General features: G+C 38.5%; 1 protein-coding gene across 1 annotated transcript in view; it reads left to right on the forward strand.

The window, feature by feature from the left end:
* Positions 1–22,555, forward strand: part of LOC122816501 (coronin-7-like) — a 3,324,782-nt gene that overhangs the window by 3,178,976 nt on the left and 123,251 nt on the right. Inside the window, exon 18 of the mRNA XM_044089332.1 lies at positions 2,115–2,201. Coding sequence (XP_043945267.1) covers positions 2,115–2,201 — 87 coding nt within the window. The remainder of the gene's footprint in view (positions 1–2,114; positions 2,202–22,555) is intronic.

The raw sequence follows: 22,555 nt of genomic DNA on the forward strand, positions 1-22,555 counted from the left end.
GAACTAACACCCAGCCGTGTTTGGAGCTAGTTCACATTAATACTTCTCAGTCTAAACCAAAGATAGTCGCTAATATCCTGGCTGATAAATGTAGTCCAAGTTTTACGACACAGAGTTATAGCTATTCTACAGATTCCAAAAGAACTGCACGAAACGGCAATTATACAAAAAGTGACAGCTAGCAAATTACCCATAATATAAATTAATTTTAATAACAACTGTACAAAAGTTAAGAACTTTTGTTGGGTGAACAACAGACACAATGAGTATTGAAGATACAGTGCATAGAAATACTACAGTATATTAGTTGTTATTGTAGAGGCCTCGTATACTTTGCAAAATGCTCCAGGTGTACCATTTTTTTATATTGGAAAAAAACTGAGAGGATGCTGCACTAAAGAATTTATGAACACTGTTAAGATATTGCAAACAATGCCTTGTATAAACACTCAGTGATCTGTATTAGATTTATAGAGTTTAAGTTTAGGAATTTAGAAATGGTCAACCCAAATTTAAGAGGGGGAGCATGGGAAAACAGACTGGAGTACATAGAACTGTTATGGCAACTCCAGTTAATTGCTGAAAAAACCCTGGGTTTAAATTATCATATTTATATTGCTCCAGTATTGGATCTTAGGCTAAGCTACAAAGGTATGTTTTTTTAATTTTTAATTTGTTGTCAGAATCTGGGGTACGTGTTTTGATTACATGTTAATGGTTGACTTGAGTATTTCTTACTTGCAAGTTTATTGGACAAAGCCAATATTATGAACAGATTTGATGCTTTTAAAGATTTAATATAGCACTTTATCGGTTTTCTGGAAGAACAAATTCTTTTAAACCTATATTTTATTTAGTATGACTGATGCTACATTGTTGTTATTTGTAAATGTGACTTAAAAATGAGATTTTAAATGGGATCCAAAAGTGATTATTTAAAATGATAAACATTACTTGAAATGGTATTTTTTATTAGATGTACACAAGTTGTATTATTGTTTGGTTTATGTCTCTTGTGGTATCAACAGGTGTGCAAAGTAGACAAAGTAACTGATATCATTTTAAGTTTAGTTATGAAAAGTCTGTTTATTGGTTAGAAACGTTTAACTGTTGGACATTTAATACTAAAAAAATTTTGTGTTATGTGTGATTTGCTGGCTGCCAGTTTTTGGATAATTGCTGTTCTGTGCAGTTCATTTGGGTTCTTGGTTTCACTTCTGCACTTTTTGTCATCATTTGTTGGTTACAGTTATTCCACAGATTCCAGAGTCCCAGTCACCTCCTTTAATTTCTATGGAACAAGTTCAGTCACCCCTCTCAAAAGCTAAGAACACCTTATCCATGCGTCCTGATAGTCTGGTTGCCTAATTATTAGTACCAAATGTGGCCTATCTGAGCCCCTACTTAAACTCTTTAATCTAAGCATCTTCAGTAGTTACATTCCTAAGGCTGGAAAACAGCCATTGTAATCCCTTTATACAAGAGTGTCCCTGTCAAGAACCCCGGTAACTATAGATCCATTAGGCTCATTAGCCTCCTGTTAAAGGCTATGGGGATGTATTATCTAAGAGCCCTGTCACTTGTTTTGGTTTACAACTGAAGACAAACAGGCGAGGTAGTCCATTTATATGCTTTATTACACAGAAACACAATAGGATGGATAGCAGCAGTACAAAATATAAACAAACTGATTAACTGACAGAGTACACAGACATGCATGCTTACATCTCAACAGCAGTTGAAAATCTGATTGACAAGATCACAATTAAGTTTAAGAATAAATGAAAAACTGCTGCATTTTCTACTTTAAACTATCTAAATAGCTATGTTTTATTTACTCTTGTGGTCTGAGTTGTGGCTGATTAGGTTCTGCAAAGGACCAGTTAACTTAGTTATACACATAAAGTAAAAATTTGCAAATTGTAAAGGCTCGGTGTGTAGAACAATTTGAATATATACTCATACTGCAGAATGAGGGATTGCAATGGTGTAACATTGGAATCCGATGTTAAGTACAGGTGTGTATGTGATGCGGAAAGAAAGATTAAAATGCAGGTCATAATTGTGAACTTAGCCTATAATTATACATATGTATTGTATTTTTTGCTTTGCAGCTGGTGAAGATGCTAAAATCCGCATTTGGAAGGTTCCTGTAGGAGGGCTGACAGAGACCATAGCTGAACCAAAGATGATTCTTCGAGGTAAGATAGATTCTTATGCTCATAGTCATTGTTACTAATCTTGTGACTGACCAGCCTTTGAGAAACTTAATTGTCATTATCCTGTGTTGGTATTTTCTGATTGTGAACCTGCACTAGTAGTGGAACTGGAACCTTAACTGACCAGTGGTAATGCATCTAAAAAGAAACTGTTATTTCAGCACTTCTTTTATACTTTATTTAAATAAGAAACAATTCTTACTAGTAAAACTAACTGACCTTTGAGTCAAGCCAAATGTGCAGTCTTAGTTGAATTTAAGAAGAACATGCCACTGCATTATTCTGATAAATATGTCAGTAGTTTCTAGAGAATTCTGGATATCCTGAGGCATTCTTGTATGAGACAGTTCTTCGCTGAATTAGTAATGTAGTAATGTAGGTGCTTATCTCTTTGTGTTCCAGCCGTTAGCATTGGCTGCCCAAGTAATCGAATGGCATCACTCTGGCCTAGCACTACTGCTGCTTCGGTACAAAGCCCCAGTTCTAGAAAGAGTTGCTGAAATGTGGAAGAAAACAAATATTCATTTTTTTAGTTTCATATTGCAGTAATTCTTCATCCAAGGTGTGCAGATGCCTTTTCCATGACATAAACTATTGGTTTACATTAACAAATTATGAAGTCCTTATTTTAGAGGAGTGTAGCACTTGAGAATAGAAGTGGAAAAGTAATGCATTAACAAAGGTCAATTCACTGTTTAGAACTGAAAAGATAGCACTGCATTTATTATGCAGGCATTAGCTACTCTTGGCAAAAAACTGCTGCAGTGCAAAGAAATGTTCAGCAAGGAGATAAACCCCTACATTACATGACTAACACTGAGGTAGCCTGCAGACCAGGGATGTTATCTGCTTACTATGAGCACAGTTCTGAAACGAGATTGCAGTCACTTCAACTGTGGCTAACTTGCATTTGAAGGAACTCCTCTCTTAAAATTAGTGAAAAGGGACCTGCAATACTTAGGAGTTGCCAGCAGGTGGTAGTATAAGCCATAACACTAAAAAATTCTGGAGATGCACTAGTTTGCAGTAAGAAAGTAGTTCGCTGGGAAGTGATAAGAAGGTGGTAGCAGAACACACAATGTGCACTACTGGTTAATAAGGAGCCCTTCAGGGAGAAACACTAATAATAAAATAGAAGTTGGCATGCTGCAACAGTGCTTCCTCAGATGGTGTTGTAGAGCAGCTTTGTATTTAAAGACAGTCACTCCTGTAGCAGTTGCTGTTGGATAAGAAAAAAAAATGTTTTTTACCTTTTTAAAAAGATAGACATAGCCTTGCGTTTATTAAGTAGAAGTTGGCATGCTGCAACAGTACTTCCTCAGATGGTGTTGTAGAGCAGCTTTGTATTTAAAGACAGTCACTCCTGTAGCAGTTGCTGTTGAATAAGAAAAAAAATGTTTTTTACCTTTATAAAAAGATAGACATAGCCTTGCGTTTATTAGTGTCAGTGAAGATTGTTAAACTAAAGTGGAACTAATATCACTAGAAAGTTGTAGTAATGATAATAGCACAAATAGGCAGTTAAGTTTCCAGCTGAGAGACATCTTTCCATGGAGTCCTTCCAAATACCATATATTTTTTCCTTTCCACCAAGAAATACCTCAATTAACTAGTAAGGGAACCTCCATTCCAAGTGTATCCCCAGGCAATCAGAGATCCAGTCTCTACTAATGTGATGCCTGGACAACGGCATAGCAGTCCAGAAGGGGATCCAGGCTGTGCAAGGTTTTACCACCTACTAAACTCTCATAATTTTATGCTTTCAAGACTGATTTTCCCTTTCATATAGCAGGACTGTGACAACATAGTCTAATCATAACCATATATTTTTGGGTAAGGCAAAACTTGAAAAGTTTTCTGGAGAAACATGAAATGCTTTCCCATTGCTTGCTGTGCTTACCCTTTCATATCAAAAAACACCTATCTGATTTACTATGAGCACTTGCCCTCTGCTTTTTTTTCGGGGGGGGGGGCTGATTTTGATCCCACTAGAATGTTTAAACGTCTTGCAGCCTGTTGTATAGCAAGGTTCATTCCCATTGTCTCCTAACCAGTAAAATTTCCCATCATTATAGCACTTCTAACCAGCTTCCCCTAGTGTTTCCCGACCTGATTCCTGCCTTACAACTTCCATTTCCCCTTCTTGCAGTGTCTGGGCTGCAATATGTGGGGACATAGTTACACTGATCGCAAGGAGGTAGAAACTAAGAAAATGTTTTTGAGTTTGTGAGAGACTAATACCTCTGCAGCACTTAAAATTATTATACAGTAAATATGTATGCAGTGAGTATAATAACTGATAGTGTAAATGCTACTGAGTGTTTTCAAATGAGTCACCTGCCAAGGAAATGTCTCTGTCCATGATGTGCATCAGCCTCAGAGCTGATGGGGGCATGGTGAGTCTATGGGGGATGAGCCTCTGTCCCTGTAAAAACTGAGCTTGCATACCGTTTCACATTCATTTTTCTTTCCCTTTAAAAACAGCTTGCATACCATTTCAGCTTGTGTGTTTTTTTTTTTTTTAATTCAAGCAGCCTTCATATTGTTGTTATTCCTGCAGGTGATATGTATTCATTTTATCATAGGATCATAGGAAGTTAATAGGCTAATGGCCTATATTATTGTTATATATTATAAATAGTTCTGTCTCAAAATGGCATAATGGGGCAGCCATTCGTACACAGTTTTGTTTTTTTTCTGTTCTTCTTTCCATCATGCCTGTAGAATGTTTTCCCCTGCCTTTTCATAAAAATACCCATTTGTCATGACTTTGATCTGCAGTTGGTGAAGTCAGACTTTCTTTGATTTTTTTTCACTGCCTGATCATTGTGCCCCCTCCCCCGTTAAACTTTGTTTCTCCATCCTGACTAGATATAGCCTGCTGTCTGTGAGGATTAGAGCCAGGTAGTGCTAGGTCATGTACAGCAGCTAACATTTTTTCTTACATGTGCTATTTGAATCCGTTTAGTGGCTGAACAGGGCACTACCACAGCAGGACCAGTAGTACACGGTTGGCTGAAGTCTTGTCCACTTTAGTCAGTGCACAAAGCAGTCACTGTCCTTCCTGCACCGAAAATATGCTGCTCCCTTCCGCAGGAAGGGTCAACTGACATTGTCACTCCTGTCTACCCTCAGATGGTGGCTTCAGTTTCTGGGTTCACTAATCAAACCTGGGTCACAGGCCTGCAGTCAGGACCCTATCTGTGTGTGCAATGGAGACAGCATTTTCTTTTAATAGTTGTTGTGATAGTTGTTCGTGGAGTTTTTAAATGCTGCTCTTTGATTTTTTTTTTTATCATTTGCAAGCTCATAGAATCATCTTTTTCTAGTAAGGATAGGAAACATTCTTTTTTTTGTCCAAGACTGGTACAGCTCTACCTGCCGTTACTAAAAATAGTAGCAGATTGTTCACCATTGCCAACTTATCCTTGTTGCCAGGTGCACCACTGTACGGCTGATCACTTGCTTTATTGGAATTACTTTACACAGCACTTGCTTCCCATCAGCTCCAGTTTACAATATTTTCATGTCACTTGTCATTGACCAATGTAATAGCAGCTCACAGAAATCATTACAACAGTGCCATCATATTTACTGTTCTTCTTTCATTACAACAGTGCCATCATATTTACTGTTCTTCTTTCATTACAACGGTGCCATCATATTTACTGTTCTTCTTTCATTACAACGGTGCCATCATATTTACTGTTCTTTTTTCATTACAACGGTGCCATCATATTTACTGTTCTTCTTTCATTACAACGGTGCCATCATATTTACTGTTCTTCTTTCATTACAATGGTGTCATCATATTTACTGTTCTTCTTTCATTACAACGGTGCCATCATATTTACTGTTCTTCTTTCATTACAACGGTGCCATCATATTTACTGTTCTTCTTTCATTACAACGGTGCCATCATATTTACTGTTCTTCTTTCATTACAACGGTGCCATCATATTTACTGTTCTTCTTTCATTACAACGGTGCCATCATATTTACTGTTCTTTTTTCATTACAACGGTGCCATCATATTTACTGTTCTTCTTTCATTACAATGGTGCCATCATATTTACTGTTCTTCTTTCATTACAACGGTGCCATCATATTTACTGTTCTTCTTTCATTACAACGGTGCCATCATATTTACTGTTCTTCTTTCATTACAACGGTGCCATCATATTTACTGTTCTTCTTTCATTACAAAGGTGCCATCATATTTACTGTTCTTCTTTCATTACAACGGTGCCATCATATTTACTTTTCTTCTTTCATTACAACGGTGCCATCATATTTACTGTTCTTCTTTCATTACAATGGTGCCATCATATTTACTGTTCTTCTTTCATTACAACGGTGCCATCATATTTACTGTTTTTCTTTCATTACAACGGTGCCATCATATTTACTGTTTTTCTTTCATTACAACGGTGCCATCATATTTACTGTTCTTGTTACCCATTGCAACAATCATTGATGCATTAAATAAAACACACAGGCATCAGGTGGATTAAATAGCCGCGGCCTCGTCTTTATTGCCAGTTATTGCCAGTGACCTTTTACTAAATCCAGTTGATGGAGAAGTGCACAGGGCAGGAATGTAAGAGAGGCCATTTATTTATTTATTTCATAGCAAAACCCTAAACACTGCAGTACAGACAGCACTGGCGATATCAGGCCCTTCCAGTAATCATACCCACATGACAAGATTTCTTCTCATGAGATTCTCAATTCCTCTGGGCCACCTTACAGTCTGCCAAGGAGCCATTGTCAGATTGATATGTCCCGTTGGGGCTGTCTGGCCTGTGGAAGGTCTAGCTAAAGAGTCCTGTGACCCCCCAACTTACCTTGGCCTCCCTTACCTTTCCTGCCTTCCGCCACAGAAGGGAGGATTAATCCTCCCTTCCCCAAAGCTGAAATTGAAAAGACAGGTTTCCTTTGTTCCCTGCCTTTTCAACCCAATCTCAGGACAGCTTGACGTATCCTCACCTCTTGCCCAATCCTGTCCCTAGCCGTTCCTCCACCTCCCACCTCCTCACTTATCTCGGACAGATCGACAGCTTGCTGTGACCTGGCTAGACAGCTGTTATTTTGTGAGGGAGAATTCACCCCATGGCAGAAAGTGATTGAGTGTGAGAAGGGATACCAGTACAAAAAAGCAAGAAAATAAGGGAAGGATGGAAGGAGATCATAAAGAAACTGTGTTGACACTTATAGGAAGAGCTGTGCCAGAGAAAGCCTTGGTTCAAGCTACTGCACTTTTATGTCACTTGGAGTGGTACACTAAATTAATAAAAAGACCAAAACAGCTCCATATTATGAGCATTAGAGAAGAGTTTGTAGCTGAAAACCAAAATGACATCAGAAGAGCCACCTTCACCATACCACTTAAAGTGGAACAATTATCAAATAAGAATGACAATGAAGAGTAATACAGGGGTGTTAACATTGCATTGAAAATGGAAATGTAATTAAATGTTTCTTTTACTGTAACTGTCCATGTTTGACACTTAACATTTGTGAAAAGGTGTATATGCTGGGTCTTGCCATTTACATTTGTGACTTCAATGCAGCCCTTTGCAGACAGAGAGTAATTTGCTGGTAGCCTGATTTCAGCAGATTAAATGTATTCGGAGCTTTAACGTGTTACATTATAAAAGTATAGCACTTTTCCTGTTTCTCGAAAACTGTCTGCAATATGGCTGTTTTCTACACTATTCAGTAACATTCAGAATCCATTCTAAAGTTTAATCACATCACATTTTTCCCAGCTGTCACACATTTTGCCCACTTGCCAAACATTGTGTTACACATTTTGTTGAAGAAAGGTTGAGACGTATGTGTGTATTTATGCACTACATTTGTAAACAGGCGGCTTGTCACTCTGAGAATAGATATAATTCACTAGACAAACTTCTGGCATATTTTTAGTATTCCTCTGGGAGAATGAAAGTAGAGAAAACTGTTTTATGTTTTAAAATTTGATTGTCATCTTTTCTATCTATGTTTTGATCTTTATGCTTGATTTACATGGTTGCAGTACATCAAGATAGTTATTTTCTTTCTAAATTGTTTATTTTTCTGACATCATAATACATGGTCTCTTGGTAATTTGATCACTGATCCTTCATTTCAGATTCTGAAAACATTGTCATGCTTCATACTGAAGTTAATTTAGTAAATTATCTTATTCCGCTTACCAGAATTTATATTTTTTGTGTGTGTTTACTCACTTAATGTCACTTATGAAATATGTTTGGTGTGTTTTGCAGAATGCTGTCACTGTACTCCTTATCATCTCATTTGATTTAATTTGTTTGCAGTAAATGCATTTATCAAATTAATTCAGATTATGAAGTAAGTCTTTGATGTGTTTTACTGAATGGTTTCTTAAATATGTAACTTGAATTACATTTGACTGCAAAATGATGTGTACAATGCTTAGATTTAAACACTTGAATGAAAACTGAATGACTGGGTATGCTGCCTGTTCCTAAGGAAAAGTGAGAGGTATTTGTCCCTGAGACTCTGTGTTTATAAGGTTTGGAGCAACAAAGGTATTCGTTAGCAGGTTGTTACATTTCTCGGGTAGAGTGTTCCTTTCGGTCAGTCACAGACTAAGCGGTATACATGGGGAAATCACTCCTAACATCAAAAAAGTTTTGGCACCAGCTAACCTGTATCGTGGTTTGATGCCTAATGTAATCCAACTCTTATATCATGGTTCGATAACTGATATAATCCCATTTAATGTAATCCATCTCCTGTATGGTTTGATGCCTAATGTAATCCATCTCCTGTATCATGGTTTGATGCCTAATGTAATCCATCTCCTGTATCATGGTTTGACGCCTAATGTGATCCATCTCCTGTATCATGGTTTGACGCCTAATGTGATCCATCTCCTGTATCATGTTTCGATACCGAATGTAATCCATCTCCTGTATCATGGTTTGATGTCTAAAGTAATCCATCTCCTGTATCATGGTTTAACGTCTAATGTAATCCATCTCCTATATCATGTTTCAATGCCTAAAGTAATCCATCTCCTGTATCATGGTTCAGTGCCTAATGTAATCCTTCTCTTGTATCATGGTTCAATGTCTAATGTAATCCATCTCCTGTACCATGGTTTGATGACTGATGTAATCCCATTTAATGTAATCCATCTCCTGTATCATGGTTCAATGCTTAATGTCATCCATCTCCTGTATCATGTTTCAGTGCCTAAAGTAATCTGTCTCCTGTATCATGGTTCGATGCCTAATGTAATCCATCTCTTGTATCATGGTTCAGTGCCTAATGTAATCCATCTCCTGTATCGTTGTTCGATGCCTAATGTAATCCATATCCTGTATCATGGTTTAACGCCTAATGTAATCCATCTCCTATATCATGTTTCAATGCCTAAAGTAATCCATCTCCTGTATCATGGTTCAGTGCCTAATGTAATCCTTCTCTTGTATCATGGTTCGATGTCTAATGTAATCCATCTCCTGTACCATGGTTCGATGACTGATGTAATCCCATTTAATGTAATCCATCTCCTGTATCATGGTTCAATGCTTAATGTCATCCATCTCTTGTATCATGTTTCAGTGCCTAAAGTAATCTGTCTCCTGTATCATGGTCCGATGCCTAATGTAATCCATCTCCTGTATCATGTTTCAGTGCCTAAAGTAATCCATCTCCTGTATCATGTTTCAGTGCCTAAAGTAATCCATCTCCTGTATCATGATTTGATGCCTAAAGTAATCCATCTCTTGTATCATGATTTGATGCCTAATGTAATCCGTCTCTTGTATCATGGTTCGATGCCTAAAGTAATCCATCTCTTGTATCATGATTTGATGCCTAATGTAATCCGTCTCTTGTATCATGGTTCGATGCCTAAAGTAATCCATCTCTTGTATCATGATTTGATGCCTAATGTAATCCGTCTCTTGTATCATGGTTCGATGCCTAAAGTAATCCATCTCTTGTATCATGATTTGATGCCTAATGTAATCCGTCTCTTGTATCATGGTTCAGTGCCTAATGTAATCCATCTCCTGTATCATGGTTCGATGCCTAATGTAATCCATCTCCTGTATCATGGTTCAATGCCTATTGTCATCCATCTCCTGTATCATGTTTCAGTGCCTAATGTAATCCATCTCCTGTATCATGGTTCGATGCCTAATGTAATCCATATCCTGTATCATGGTTTGACGCCTAATGTAATCCATCTCCTGTATCGTTCGATGCCTAATGTAATCCATATCCTGTATCATGGTTCAATGCCTAATGTAAATACTGAAAACATGAGCCACACAACATCATAGACAATGATGAAGTTTACATCTCATGGGATCACCCATTACCTTTGAAGTAAAAGTAAAACCTTGACCCACAGCTAAACCAGGAATATTCAGTAACTATTGTAAGGCTAACCTCCTGCTATTAAGTGAGAACACTGCAAAATTTCAAACCCCTATAAACCCTAAGAACATTTCTGCCAATGCGGAACTGTTCACAGAAATCCTGTACAAGCATGTTAATAGCTGTATAGAGGCAGCTGTACCTACCAGGAAGAAGTACAGAACTAACTCAAAAAACAAGCCACCCTGGTGAAATCACAAAATCAATCAGATGTATAACAGGAGGAAGACAATCATGGCAAAAATTAGGAGGTGCATCACCCAGCAGGATAAACGCACTCTCATTAAACTAAACAAAATGCAGAGGACAAATAAAGTCTACCAAAGCCAAATTTGAGGTAAGTTTGGCCTCCCAGGCCAAGGATCACCACAAAGCATTCTTTAGCTATGTCCACAACCTCAAAGGCAATACATAATTGTGTGCAGAGCTCATTGTAAATGGAGCCACCTATACTGAGCCTGAAGATGTAGCAAACCTCCTGGCTGATAAATTCAGCTCCACCTTTCCTCCTCTGTCCCCCTCAACCTTCCCTCAGGAAATATCGTCAAATATAACTCCCCCTACTATCACTAGAGAACAAGTCCTTAATGCTCTCTCTAGGACCAAGAACACTGCATCAATGAGTCCAGACAATTTCCCAGGATGCCTTCTAAATAGCATGAAATGTGACTTATTAGGGCCTCTAGAATTACTACTTAACTGTAACCTCCAAACAGGCTTCATGCCTCATGAATGGAGAAAGGCAACAGCCATCCCTCTGCACAAAGGTGGGCCATCTACAGACCCTGGAAACTACAGACCCATAAGTCACAGTAGTCTTATATGTAAAACCATGGAAAGAATTATCATGGAGATTATTAACAGAGATGCAGTAAACCTCTAGACACTGGACCCAACCCAGTTTGGTTTCGTAAAGGGCAGATCATGCCTACTCAACCTCTTGGACTTCTTTGAGAAAGTCACCAAAGTAATGGATGAAGGCATAGTCATTCACACTGCCTACCTTGACCTGGCCATGGCATGTGACACAATACTCTACTCTGGCATTGTTGACAAACTCAGGAGTTTAGGCACAAACCCATATGTCACCCAGTGTATAGCCAACTGGCTCACAGACAGGACCCAGGAAGTTAGAATTGGGGAGTCCACCTCTACAAAGAGGCCAGTCACAAGTGGAGTCTCTTAGGGATCAGTCCTTGGACCGCTCCTTTTTGGCATTTACTTGTCAGAAGTCAAGGCCAATGTCATTGGTCTCTGGCTGAATAAATTTGCAAATTATTGCAAATTAGGAGCTGTCATTGAATTTCACACTGACACAAATGTTCTCCAGGAGGGGCTGTCACAGATAAATATCTGGTGTCAGATTCATGGACTAAAACTAAATGCCAAGAAATGCATAATCGTATCCTTTGGGAAGTCATCCATCCCTGGTAACTATCATATTTACTTCTCAGAAGTCAAGGCCAATGTCAGTGGTCTCTGGCTGGCTAAATTTGCAGATGATTGCAAATTAGGAGCTGTCATTGAATCTCACACTGACACAAATGTTCTCCAGGAGGGGCTGACACAGACAAACATCTGGTGTCAGATTCATGGACTAAAACTAAATGCTAAGAAATGCATAATAGTATCCTTTGGGAAGTCATCCATCCCTGGTAACCATCATATTGACAACACACCCCTTAGAGTTGACCCAGTAGTCAGGGACTTAGGGGCACACATAGATAGTAATCTAGTCTTTGACCATCACGTGTCTACAGTGGTGAAGAAATCATTCTGTGTTGCCCAAAGTATAAACAAAGGTATGGCATCTAAGTCCAAGGAAGTCATTGTTTCACTGTATTCGGCATTCATCAGACCTATCATTAAGTACAATGTCCCCTTTGGTATGTACATAACCAGGCATATCCAACAATTGGAATGTCCACAGTGGTTCCTCACTAAAAGAATGCAGAGCATAAGTAATATGTCATATGCAGACCACCTTAAGGCCCTATCCCTGTATTCTGTCTCCTATAGGCTTTTGAGAGGAGATCTATGAGTGGCATACAGGGCATTATCAGATCCCACTCTGACGGACCACCTGCATAGCCACAAAACAGCATCAAAATTACCTGTTCTAAAGACTTAAACCTTGCCTGTGATATAAATATGATCTGCTGGAGAGATAGGTATGTATCCCAGAGGCTATCCCATCTATGGAACAGGCCCCCCATCCATGTGAAGTAGAGTTCCTCCCTAATCCAATTTAAAGTGCAACTTGGACAATTGGATGGGATACAGGAAATTCATCCCTGGTTTGGCACCTATGTCTCTGATGCAAACAGGTAATCTGTAAATGGTTCATCTCCCAGGCCCATGCTTACACTTATCAAGGGTATCAGAACTCGTCAGAGATTTGGGATGCATGCCTAGGCTTAAAAAGGCCCTTGTGGTCATTAGCCTAGTAAACACCTACGAACTTGTGAACCTATGGACAGTTCAAAAGATAGATGCAAGAAAACCAGATGTAGTGGTCCATGAAAAGAAGACAAAAAGTAGCATCGAACATTGAATCCACTACACCCAGTGACTACAGTGTCTTGCATACAGAGAGACACAAAGTCAAAAAATATCAGGATTTGCAGGCAGAAATGAGAGCAATGTGGAAGAAAGATACTCGGGCAGTTACAGTAGTAGTAGGAGCAATGGGTCTTATAAAAAAGAATCTACAATCATATTTAGATATGTTACCAATACAAGTAACTCCATACGAATTGCAGGAGGAGTCATTACTGGGCACATTGCAGGTGCTGCGAAGAGCACTTCTGGCTGACATCAAAAGACTGAAACAATACTAATTTCATTAACTTTAATCATACTTTGACTTAGGAATAGGGTCCATTCCTGTCATGGTATTAGAAACTCAAAAGTCTTGGGGAAATTAAAAAAGTAAAAAAAGGGTTAAAAAAAGCATTTGACAGTATCCCAGATTCATGGATAAAAGAGTGCATAAAAATGTATAAGATACACCCTACACTGATCGATTACATTACAGTGCCCATGAAGCAGTGGCAAACTATTCTGCGGTTAAGCTCTGATAAAGGAAAAATTATTATTCCATCCATAAATCTTATTACACAATGTTACATTGGTAAGCCGACTAACTTTATTAAGATAGGTTAATTCCCACCAGCCAAGAAGCAAATCCCACTTTTGCATTTTGGGTCTGGTTATCACTTCAACAGTGACAATCAAATAGAGCCAAGGTGTACACCACCTGCCCTGCTGTGGTGGTTCTTCCACACCACACTCACACAAACACCTATTGCCAGTTTAGAGTGTCCAATCCACCTACTCCTTATCTTTAGAATGTAGGTGGAAACCGAAGTACCCAGAAGAAACTCACACCAGCACCGGAGAAATGTTTAGTCAGAATTAATTAGATTTAAACACTTGAATGAAAACTGAATGACTGGGTATGCTGCCTGTTCCTAAGGAAAAGTGAGAGGTATTTGTCCCTGAGACTCTGTGTTTATAAGGTTTGGAGCAACAAAGGTATTCGTTAGCAGGTTGTTACATTTCTTGGGTAGAGTGTTCCTTTCGGTCAGTCACAGACTAAGCGGTATACATGGGGAAATCACTCCTAACATCAAAAAAGTTTTGGCACCAGCTAACCTGTATCGTGGTTTGATGCCTAATGTAATCCAACTCTTATATCATGGTTCGATAACTGATATAATCCCATTTAATGTAATCCATCTCCTGTATGGTTTGATGCCTAATGTAATCCATCTCCTGTATCATGGTTTGACACCTAATGTAATCCATCTCCTGTATCATGGTTTGACGCCTAATGTGATCCATCTCCTGTATCATGGTTTGATGCCTAATGTGATCCATCTCCTGTATCATGTTTCGATACCGAATGTAATCCATCTCCTGTATCATGGTTTGATGTCTAAAGTAATCCATCTCCTGTATCATGGTTTAACGCCTAATGTAATCCATCTCCTATATCATGTTTCAATGCCTAAAGTAATCCATCTCCTGTATCATGGTTCAGTGCCTAATGTAATCCTTCTCTTGTATCATGGTTCGATGTCTAATGTAATCCATCTCCTGTACCATGGTTCGATGACTGATGTAATCCATCTCCTGTATCATGGTTCAATGCTTAATGTCATCCATCTCCTGTATCATGTTTCAGTGCCTAAAGTAATCTGTCTCCTGTATCATGGTCCGATGCCTAATGTAATCCATCTCCTGTATCGTTCGATGCCTAATGTAATCCATCTCCTGTATCATGGTTCGATGCCTAAAGTAATCCATCTCCTGTATCGTTGTTCGATGCCTAATGTAATCCATATCCTGTATCATGGTTCAATGCCTAATGTAAATACTGAAAACATGAGCCACACAACATCATAGACAATGATGAAGTTTACATCTCATGGGATCACCCATTACCTTTGAAGTAAAAGTAAAACCTTGACCCACAGCTAAACCAGGAATATTCAGTAACTATTGTAAGGCTAACCTCCTGCTATTAAGGGGCACACATAGATAGTAATCTAGTCTTTGACCATCACGTGTCTACAGTGGTGAAGAAATCATTCTGTGTTGCCCAAAGTATAAACAAAGGTATGGCATCTAAGTCCAAGGAAGTCATTGTTTCACTGTATTCGGCATTCATCAGACCTATCATTAAGTACAATGTCCCCTTTGGTATGTACATAACCAGGCATATCCAACAACTGGAATGTCCACAGAGGTTCCTCACTAAAAGAATGCAGGGCATAAGTAATATGTCATATGCAGACCACCTCAAGGCCCTATCCCTGTATTCTGTCTCCTATAGGCTTTTGAGAGGAGATCTATGAGTGGCATACAGGGCATTATCAGATCCCACTCTGATGGACCACCTGCATAGCCACAAAACAGCATCAGAATTACCTGTTCTAAAGACTTAAACCTTGCCTGTGATATAAATATGATCTGCTGGAGAGATAGGTATGTATCCCAGAGGCTATCCCATCTATGGAACAGGCCCCCCATCCATGTGAAGTAGAGTTCCTCCCTAATCCAATTTAAAGTGCAACTTGGACAATTGGATGGGATACAGGAAATTCATCCCTGGTTTGGCACCTATGTCTCTGATGCAAACAGGTAATCTGTAAATGGTTCATCTCCCAGGCCCATGCTTACACTTATCAAGGGTATCAGAACTCCTCAGAGATTTGGGATGCATGCCTAGGCTTAAAAAGGCCCTTGTGGTCATTAGCCTAGTAAACACCTACGAACTTGTGAACCTATGGACAGTTCAAAAGATAGATGCAAGAAAACCAGATGTAGTGGTCCATGAAAAGAAGACAAAAAGTAGCATCGAACATTGAATCCACTACACCCAGTGACTACAGTGTCTTGCATACAGAGAGACACAAAGTCAAAAAATATCAGGATTTGCAGGCAGAAATGAGAGCAATGTGGAAGAAAGATACTCGGGCAGTTACAGTAGTAGTAGGAGCAATGGGTCTTATAAAAAAGAATCTACAATCATATTTAGATATGTTACCAATACAAGTAACTCCATACGAATTGCAGGAGGAGTCATTACTGGGCACATTGCAGGTGCTGCGAAGAGCACTTCTGGCTGACATCAAAAGACTGAAACAATACTAATTTCATTAACTTTAATCATACTTTGACTTAGGAATAGGGTCCATTCCTGTCATGGTATTAGAAACTCAAAAGTCTTGGGGAAATTAAAAAAGTAAAAAAAGGGTTAAAAAAAGCATTTGACAGTATCCCAGATTCATGGATAAAAGAGTGCATAAAAATGTATAAGATACACCCTACACTGATCGATTACATTACAGTGCCCATGAAGCAGTGGCAAACTATTCTGCGGTTAAGCTCTGATAAAGGAAAAATTATTATTCCATCCATAAATCTTATTACACAATGTTACATTGGTAAGCCAACTAACTTTATTAAGATAGGTTAATTCCCACCAGCCAAGAAGCAAATCCCACTTTTGCATTTTGGGTCTGGTTATCACTTCAACAGTGACAATCAAATAGAGCCAAGGTGTACACCACCCGCCCTGCTGTGGTGGTTCTTCCACACCACACTCACACAAACACCTATTGCCAGTTTAGAGTGTCCAATCCACCTACTCCTTGTCTTTAGAATGTAGGTGGAAACCGAAGTACCCAGAAGAAACTCACACCAGCACCAGGAGGACATGCAGACTCCACATGGAAGGCATCGCAGCCAAGAATCGAACTGGGGAACCTCTTGCTGTGAGGTGACAACTCTATCTGCTGCAGCACCATTCTGCCCTAAATACACACACACATACACACTTACACACACACACATATCCTGTTGAGTGGATGAGATTTCATTTATGATGAAGTTCAGAGAATAACAGAACGAAAAGTTTGTACCAAATTTGCAGTGCTGCGATAGCGTTGTTGCCTCACAGCAAAACGTTGTGTTCGATTCTCAGCTAGAGCGTCTTCTGTGTGGAGGCATGCGTGAATGGACGTGCCTTCGTTGAAGGTTGTGCATCAGGGCTGGTAACTCGGCACGTAAAAATCCACTACCAAACATTAGCGGACTGGAGTTCCGCTGTGGCGATCCCTAACCGGGAAAAACTGAAAGACATCAACATTTAACTACAATGTTAATTATCTTTTTATTGATTTTGATGACATTATAGCCATAGTACTAATAAAATACCAGCATGTGTGTAACAAGTTACTGAACATAAAAACAACATATGTATAACTAAAACGACAGATAGAAAGTGAGAAACACTGTCTGCTGAGCAGTGCAAAGGCTGCAGTCTTTAAAAGTACTGTTTACCATTCATGGCATCTGCTCTGCTCCAGTAAATCTCCATATTCTCTTTTGTGCTCTCTCTCTCTCTCTCTCTCTCTCTGTATATATATTTATATATGTAACATGGCCGCCATTACAGGCTCACAGGTTTATAGTAAGCCAGTAGTTTGTCAACTGTAGGCTTATTAAGCAACACTTGAGGAAGAGCTAACAGTTCAGATGACGACAGTAGAAGTAAATGGTAATTAGGAAGATGTAACATTTTCAGCGGGAGTATGATACAAGGAAGGAAAACGGTGAAACAGTAGAGAAAAGAGAAAGCAGAGATGGAATGAGGAGGACTTAAATGTTACAATGTTTAGTTTGTTATAGTTACACGTTTGTATCTTAAGGGATTCAACCCATTCATCTAACTAAAGTTTGAATGCTGCTAGGCTCTTATGTAGGTGAAGCTTGTCTTTCGGAACGCCACTCGACTGCGGGGAGGACATGAGCTATTAAAAAAACAAAAAACAAAAAAAAAACAAAACAAAACTTGTCACCGACACCAAAAAAACAAGGAAAAGGTATGCTGATTTTGTTCAACTAGAATGGCTTACTTTAACCTGGCAGCCTTGAACAAGACACATTGTTTCTTTCACAATAGTCCCAGAGTCCTCATTGCCACAGTAGTTTAGTTAGTATGATTAAAGTTTGGTAAACAAACTCTTCTTAACTGTGTTGAAGGAAATCAACCAAATCAACCTTGAGCTTTGTTAAGGTAAAGTTTTCATGAAATGGTCCACAATTTCCAAAGTGAAGGTGCATCCCCATATACTTACACTGCCCTCAGTCTATTGCAGGCAGAGGTCCGCTTACACCATTAGTCACTTATGGCTTGCATTTTTTTTAGATAATATTTTCAGATTACCATGCATCAGTCTGCTGTATGTTATCATTTTAAGAGATGTTTTTGTCTGTGTGATAAATAATGTCAGACCTGATATTTGTGGTCGTGTCTTAGATCAGTTTTAGGTTACAAGAAATATATCTAGTAATCAAAAATACTAAACTGGATACTCAATACTGCCACAAAACTGAGTAAATATTTGAACTTTGTTTTAAACCAGAAACGTGTACAACATGAATTTTAACAGAGAAACATTAGTTATCAGTTCCTGTACTTAATGTTTTGTAGAGTTTAGCATTTCACCGTTATATCAGAACATCACTGATCTTGTATTTTTGTAAACCCTTTAAACCCCTTTTTTTGCTATTAATTATAGCTACTTTTTAAGTCAAGTTCACATAGTTGATTGTTTATACTTTGTGGGGGTTTTGTTATTAAAAGTGGCTTTTATTTTTCTACCTGATTCCTTATTCAACATACTTTTATCTGCTTGTTTTATTCTGTGCGTTTCGTTCTCTGTCATTTTCTTTTTACTTACTTGATTAAATAACACAGAAAGAGTAAATGTGGTTTAATTGTATTATAACTAAATTCTCTGATATTTCTAACAGGCTAATCATATTAGCCAGCTCATTAGTATTTAAAGGTGTATATCCTGTACAACATGCGGCTAGCTCATTAGTATTTAAAGGTGTACACCCTGTACAACATGCGTCTAGCTCATTAGTGTTTAAAAGGTGTACATCCTGTACAACATGCGTATTTAAAGGTGTATATCCTGTACAACATGCGGCTAACTCATTAGTATTTAAAGGTGTGCATCCTGTGCAACATGCGGCTAGCTCACTCATATTTAAAGGTGTTCTAACAGGCTAATCATATTAGCCAGCTCATTAGTATTTAAAGGTGTATATCTTGTACAACATGTGGTTAGCTCATTAGTATTTAAAGGTGTACACCCTGTACAACATGCATCTAGCTCATTAGTATTTAAAGATGTATATCCTGTACAACATGTGGCTAGCTCATTAGTGTTTAAAAGGTGTACATCCTGTACAACATGCATCTAGCTCATTAGTGTTTAAAGGTGTATATCCTATACAACATGCAGCCAGCCCATTAGTGTTTAAAGGTGTATATCCCGTACATGTGGCTAACTCATTAGTATTTAAAGGTGTATATCCTGTACAACATGCGGTCAGCTCATTAGTATTTAAAGCTGTATATCCTGTACAACATGCAGCTAACTCATTAGTATTTAAAGGTGTGCATCCTGTACAACATGCGGCTTGCTCATTAGTATTTAAAGGTGTATATCCTGTACAGCATGCGGCCAGCTCATTAATATTTAAAGGTGTATATCCTGTACAACATGCGGCTAGCTCATTAGTGTTTAAAGCTGTTTATTCTGTACAACATGCGGCTAGCTCATTAGTGTTTAATGGTGTATATCCTGTACAACATGTAGCTAGCTCATTAGTGTTTAAAGGTGTATATCCTGTACAACATGCGGCCAGCTCATTAGTATTTAAAGATGTATATCTTGTAGAACATGTGGTTAGCTCATTAGTATGTAAAGGTGTATATCCTGTACAACATGCAGCTAGCTCATTAGTGTTTAAAGGTATATATCCTGTACAACATGCGGCATCCGGCTAGCTCATTAGTATTTGAAGGTGTATATCCTGTACAACATGTGGCTAACTCATTAGTGTTTAAAGGTATATATCCTGTACAACATGCGGCATCCGGCTAGCTCATTAGTATTTAAAGGTGTATATCCTGTACAACATGCAGCTAGCTCATTAGTATTTAAAGGTGTATATCCTGTACGACATGCGGCTAGCTCATTAGTATTTAAAGGTGTATATTCTGTACAACATGCAGCTAGCTCATTAGCATTTAAAGGTGTATACCCTGTACAACATGCGGCTAGCTCATTAGTATTTAAAGGTGTATATCCTGTACAACAAGCGGCTAGCTCATTAGTATTTAAAGGTGTATATCCTGTACAACATGCGGCTAGCTCATTAGTATTTAAAGGTGTATATCCTGTACAACAAGCGGCTAGCTCATTAGTATTTAAAGGTGTATATCCTGTACAACATGCGGCTAGCTCATTAGTGTTTAAAGCTGTTTATTCTGTACAGCATGCGGGTAGCTCATTAGTGTTTAATGGTGTATACCCTGTACAACATGCGGCATCCGGCTAGCTCATTAGTATGTAAAGGTGTATATCCTGTACAACATGCAGCTAGCTCATTAGTATTTAAAGGTGTATATCCTGTACGACATGCGGCTAGCTCATTAGTATTTAAAGGTGTATATTCTGTACAACATGCGTCTAGCTCATTAGTATTTAAAGGTGTATATCCTGTACAACATGCGGCTAGCACATTAGTATTTAAAGGTGTATATCCTGTACAACATGCAGCTAACTCATTAGTATTTAAAGGTGTGCATCCTGTGCAACATGTGGCTAGCTCACTCATATTTAAAGGTGTTCTAACAGGCTAATCATATTAGCCAGCTCATTAGTATTTAAAGGTGTATATCCTGTACAACATGCGGTTAGCTCATTAGTATTTAAAGGTGTACACCCTGTACAACATGCATCTAGCTCATTAGTATTTAAAGATGTATATCCTGTACAACATGTGGCTAGCTCATTAGTGTTTAAAAGGTGTACATCCTGTACAACATGCATCTAGCTCATTAGTGTTTAAAGGTGTATATCCTATACAACATGCGGCCAGCCCATTAGTGTTTAAAGGTGTATATCCCGTACATGTGGCTAACTCATTAGTATTTAAAGGTGTATATCCTGTACAACATGCGGTCAGCTCATTAGTATTTAAAGCTGTATATCCTGTACAACATGCAGCTAACTCATTAGTATTTAAAGGAGTGCATCCTGTACAACATGCGGCTTGCTCATTAGTATTTAAAGGTGTGTATCCTGTACAACATGCGGCTAGCTCATTAGTGTTTAACGGTGAATATCCTGTACACCATGTGGCTAGCTCATAAGTGTTTAAAGGTGTATATCCTGTACAACATGTGGCTAGCTAATTAGTGTTTAAAGGTGTATATTCTGTACATCTGGCTAGCTCATTAGTATTTAAAGCTGTTTATTCTGTACAGCATGCGGCTAGCTCATTAGTGTTTAATGGTGTATATCCTGTACAACATGTGGCTAGCTCATTAGTGTTTAAAGGTGTATATCCTGTACAACATGCGGCCAGCTCATTAGTATTTAAAGATGTATATCTTGTAGAACATGTGGTTAGCTCATTAGTATGTAAAGGTGTATACCCTGTACGGCATGCGGCTAGCTCCTAAGTATTTGAAGGTATATATCCTGTACAACATGCGGCATCCAACTAGCTCATTAGTATTTAAAGGTGTATATCCTGTACAACATGCAGCTAGCTCATTAGTATTTAAAGGTGTATATCCTGTACGACATGCGGCTAGCTCATTAGTATTTAAAGGTGTATATTCTGTACAACATGCAGCTAGCTCATTAGTATTTAAAGGTGTATACCCTGTACAACATGCGTCTAGCTCATTAGTATTTAAAGGTGTATATCCTGTACAACATGCAGCTAGCTCATTAGTATTTAAAGGTGTATATCCTGTACGACATGCGGCTAGCTCATTAGTATTTAAAGGTGTATATTCTGTACAACATGCAGCTAGCTCATTAGTATTTAAAGGTGTATACCCTGTACAACATGCGTCTAGCTCATTAGTATTTAAAGGTGTATATCCTGTACAACATGCGGCTAGCTCATTAGTATTTAAAGGTGTATATCCTGTACAACAAGTGGCTAGCTCATTAGTATTTAAAGGTGTATATCCTGTACAACATGCAGCTAGCTCATTAGTGTTTAAAGCTGTTTATTCTGTACAGCATGCGGCTAGCTCATTAGTGTTTAATGGTGTATATCCTTTACAACATGTGGCTAGCTCATTAGTGTTTAAAGGTGTATATCCTGTACAACATGCGGCCAGCTCATTAGTACTTAAAGATGTATATCTTGTAGAACATGTGGTTAGCTCATTAGTATGTAAAGGTGTATATCCTGTACGGCATGCGGCTAGCTCCTAAGTATTTGAAGGTGTATATCCTGTACAACATGTGGCTAACTCATTAGTGTTTAAAGGTATATATCCTGTACAACATGCGGCATCC

Source organism: Protopterus annectens, chromosome 12.part0 (genome assembly GCF_019279795.1).
Source record: "Protopterus annectens isolate FY-2018-M chromosome 12.part0, PAN1.0, whole genome shotgun sequence".
NCBI classification, from domain to species: Eukaryota; Metazoa; Chordata; order Ceratodontiformes; family Protopteridae; genus Protopterus; species Protopterus annectens.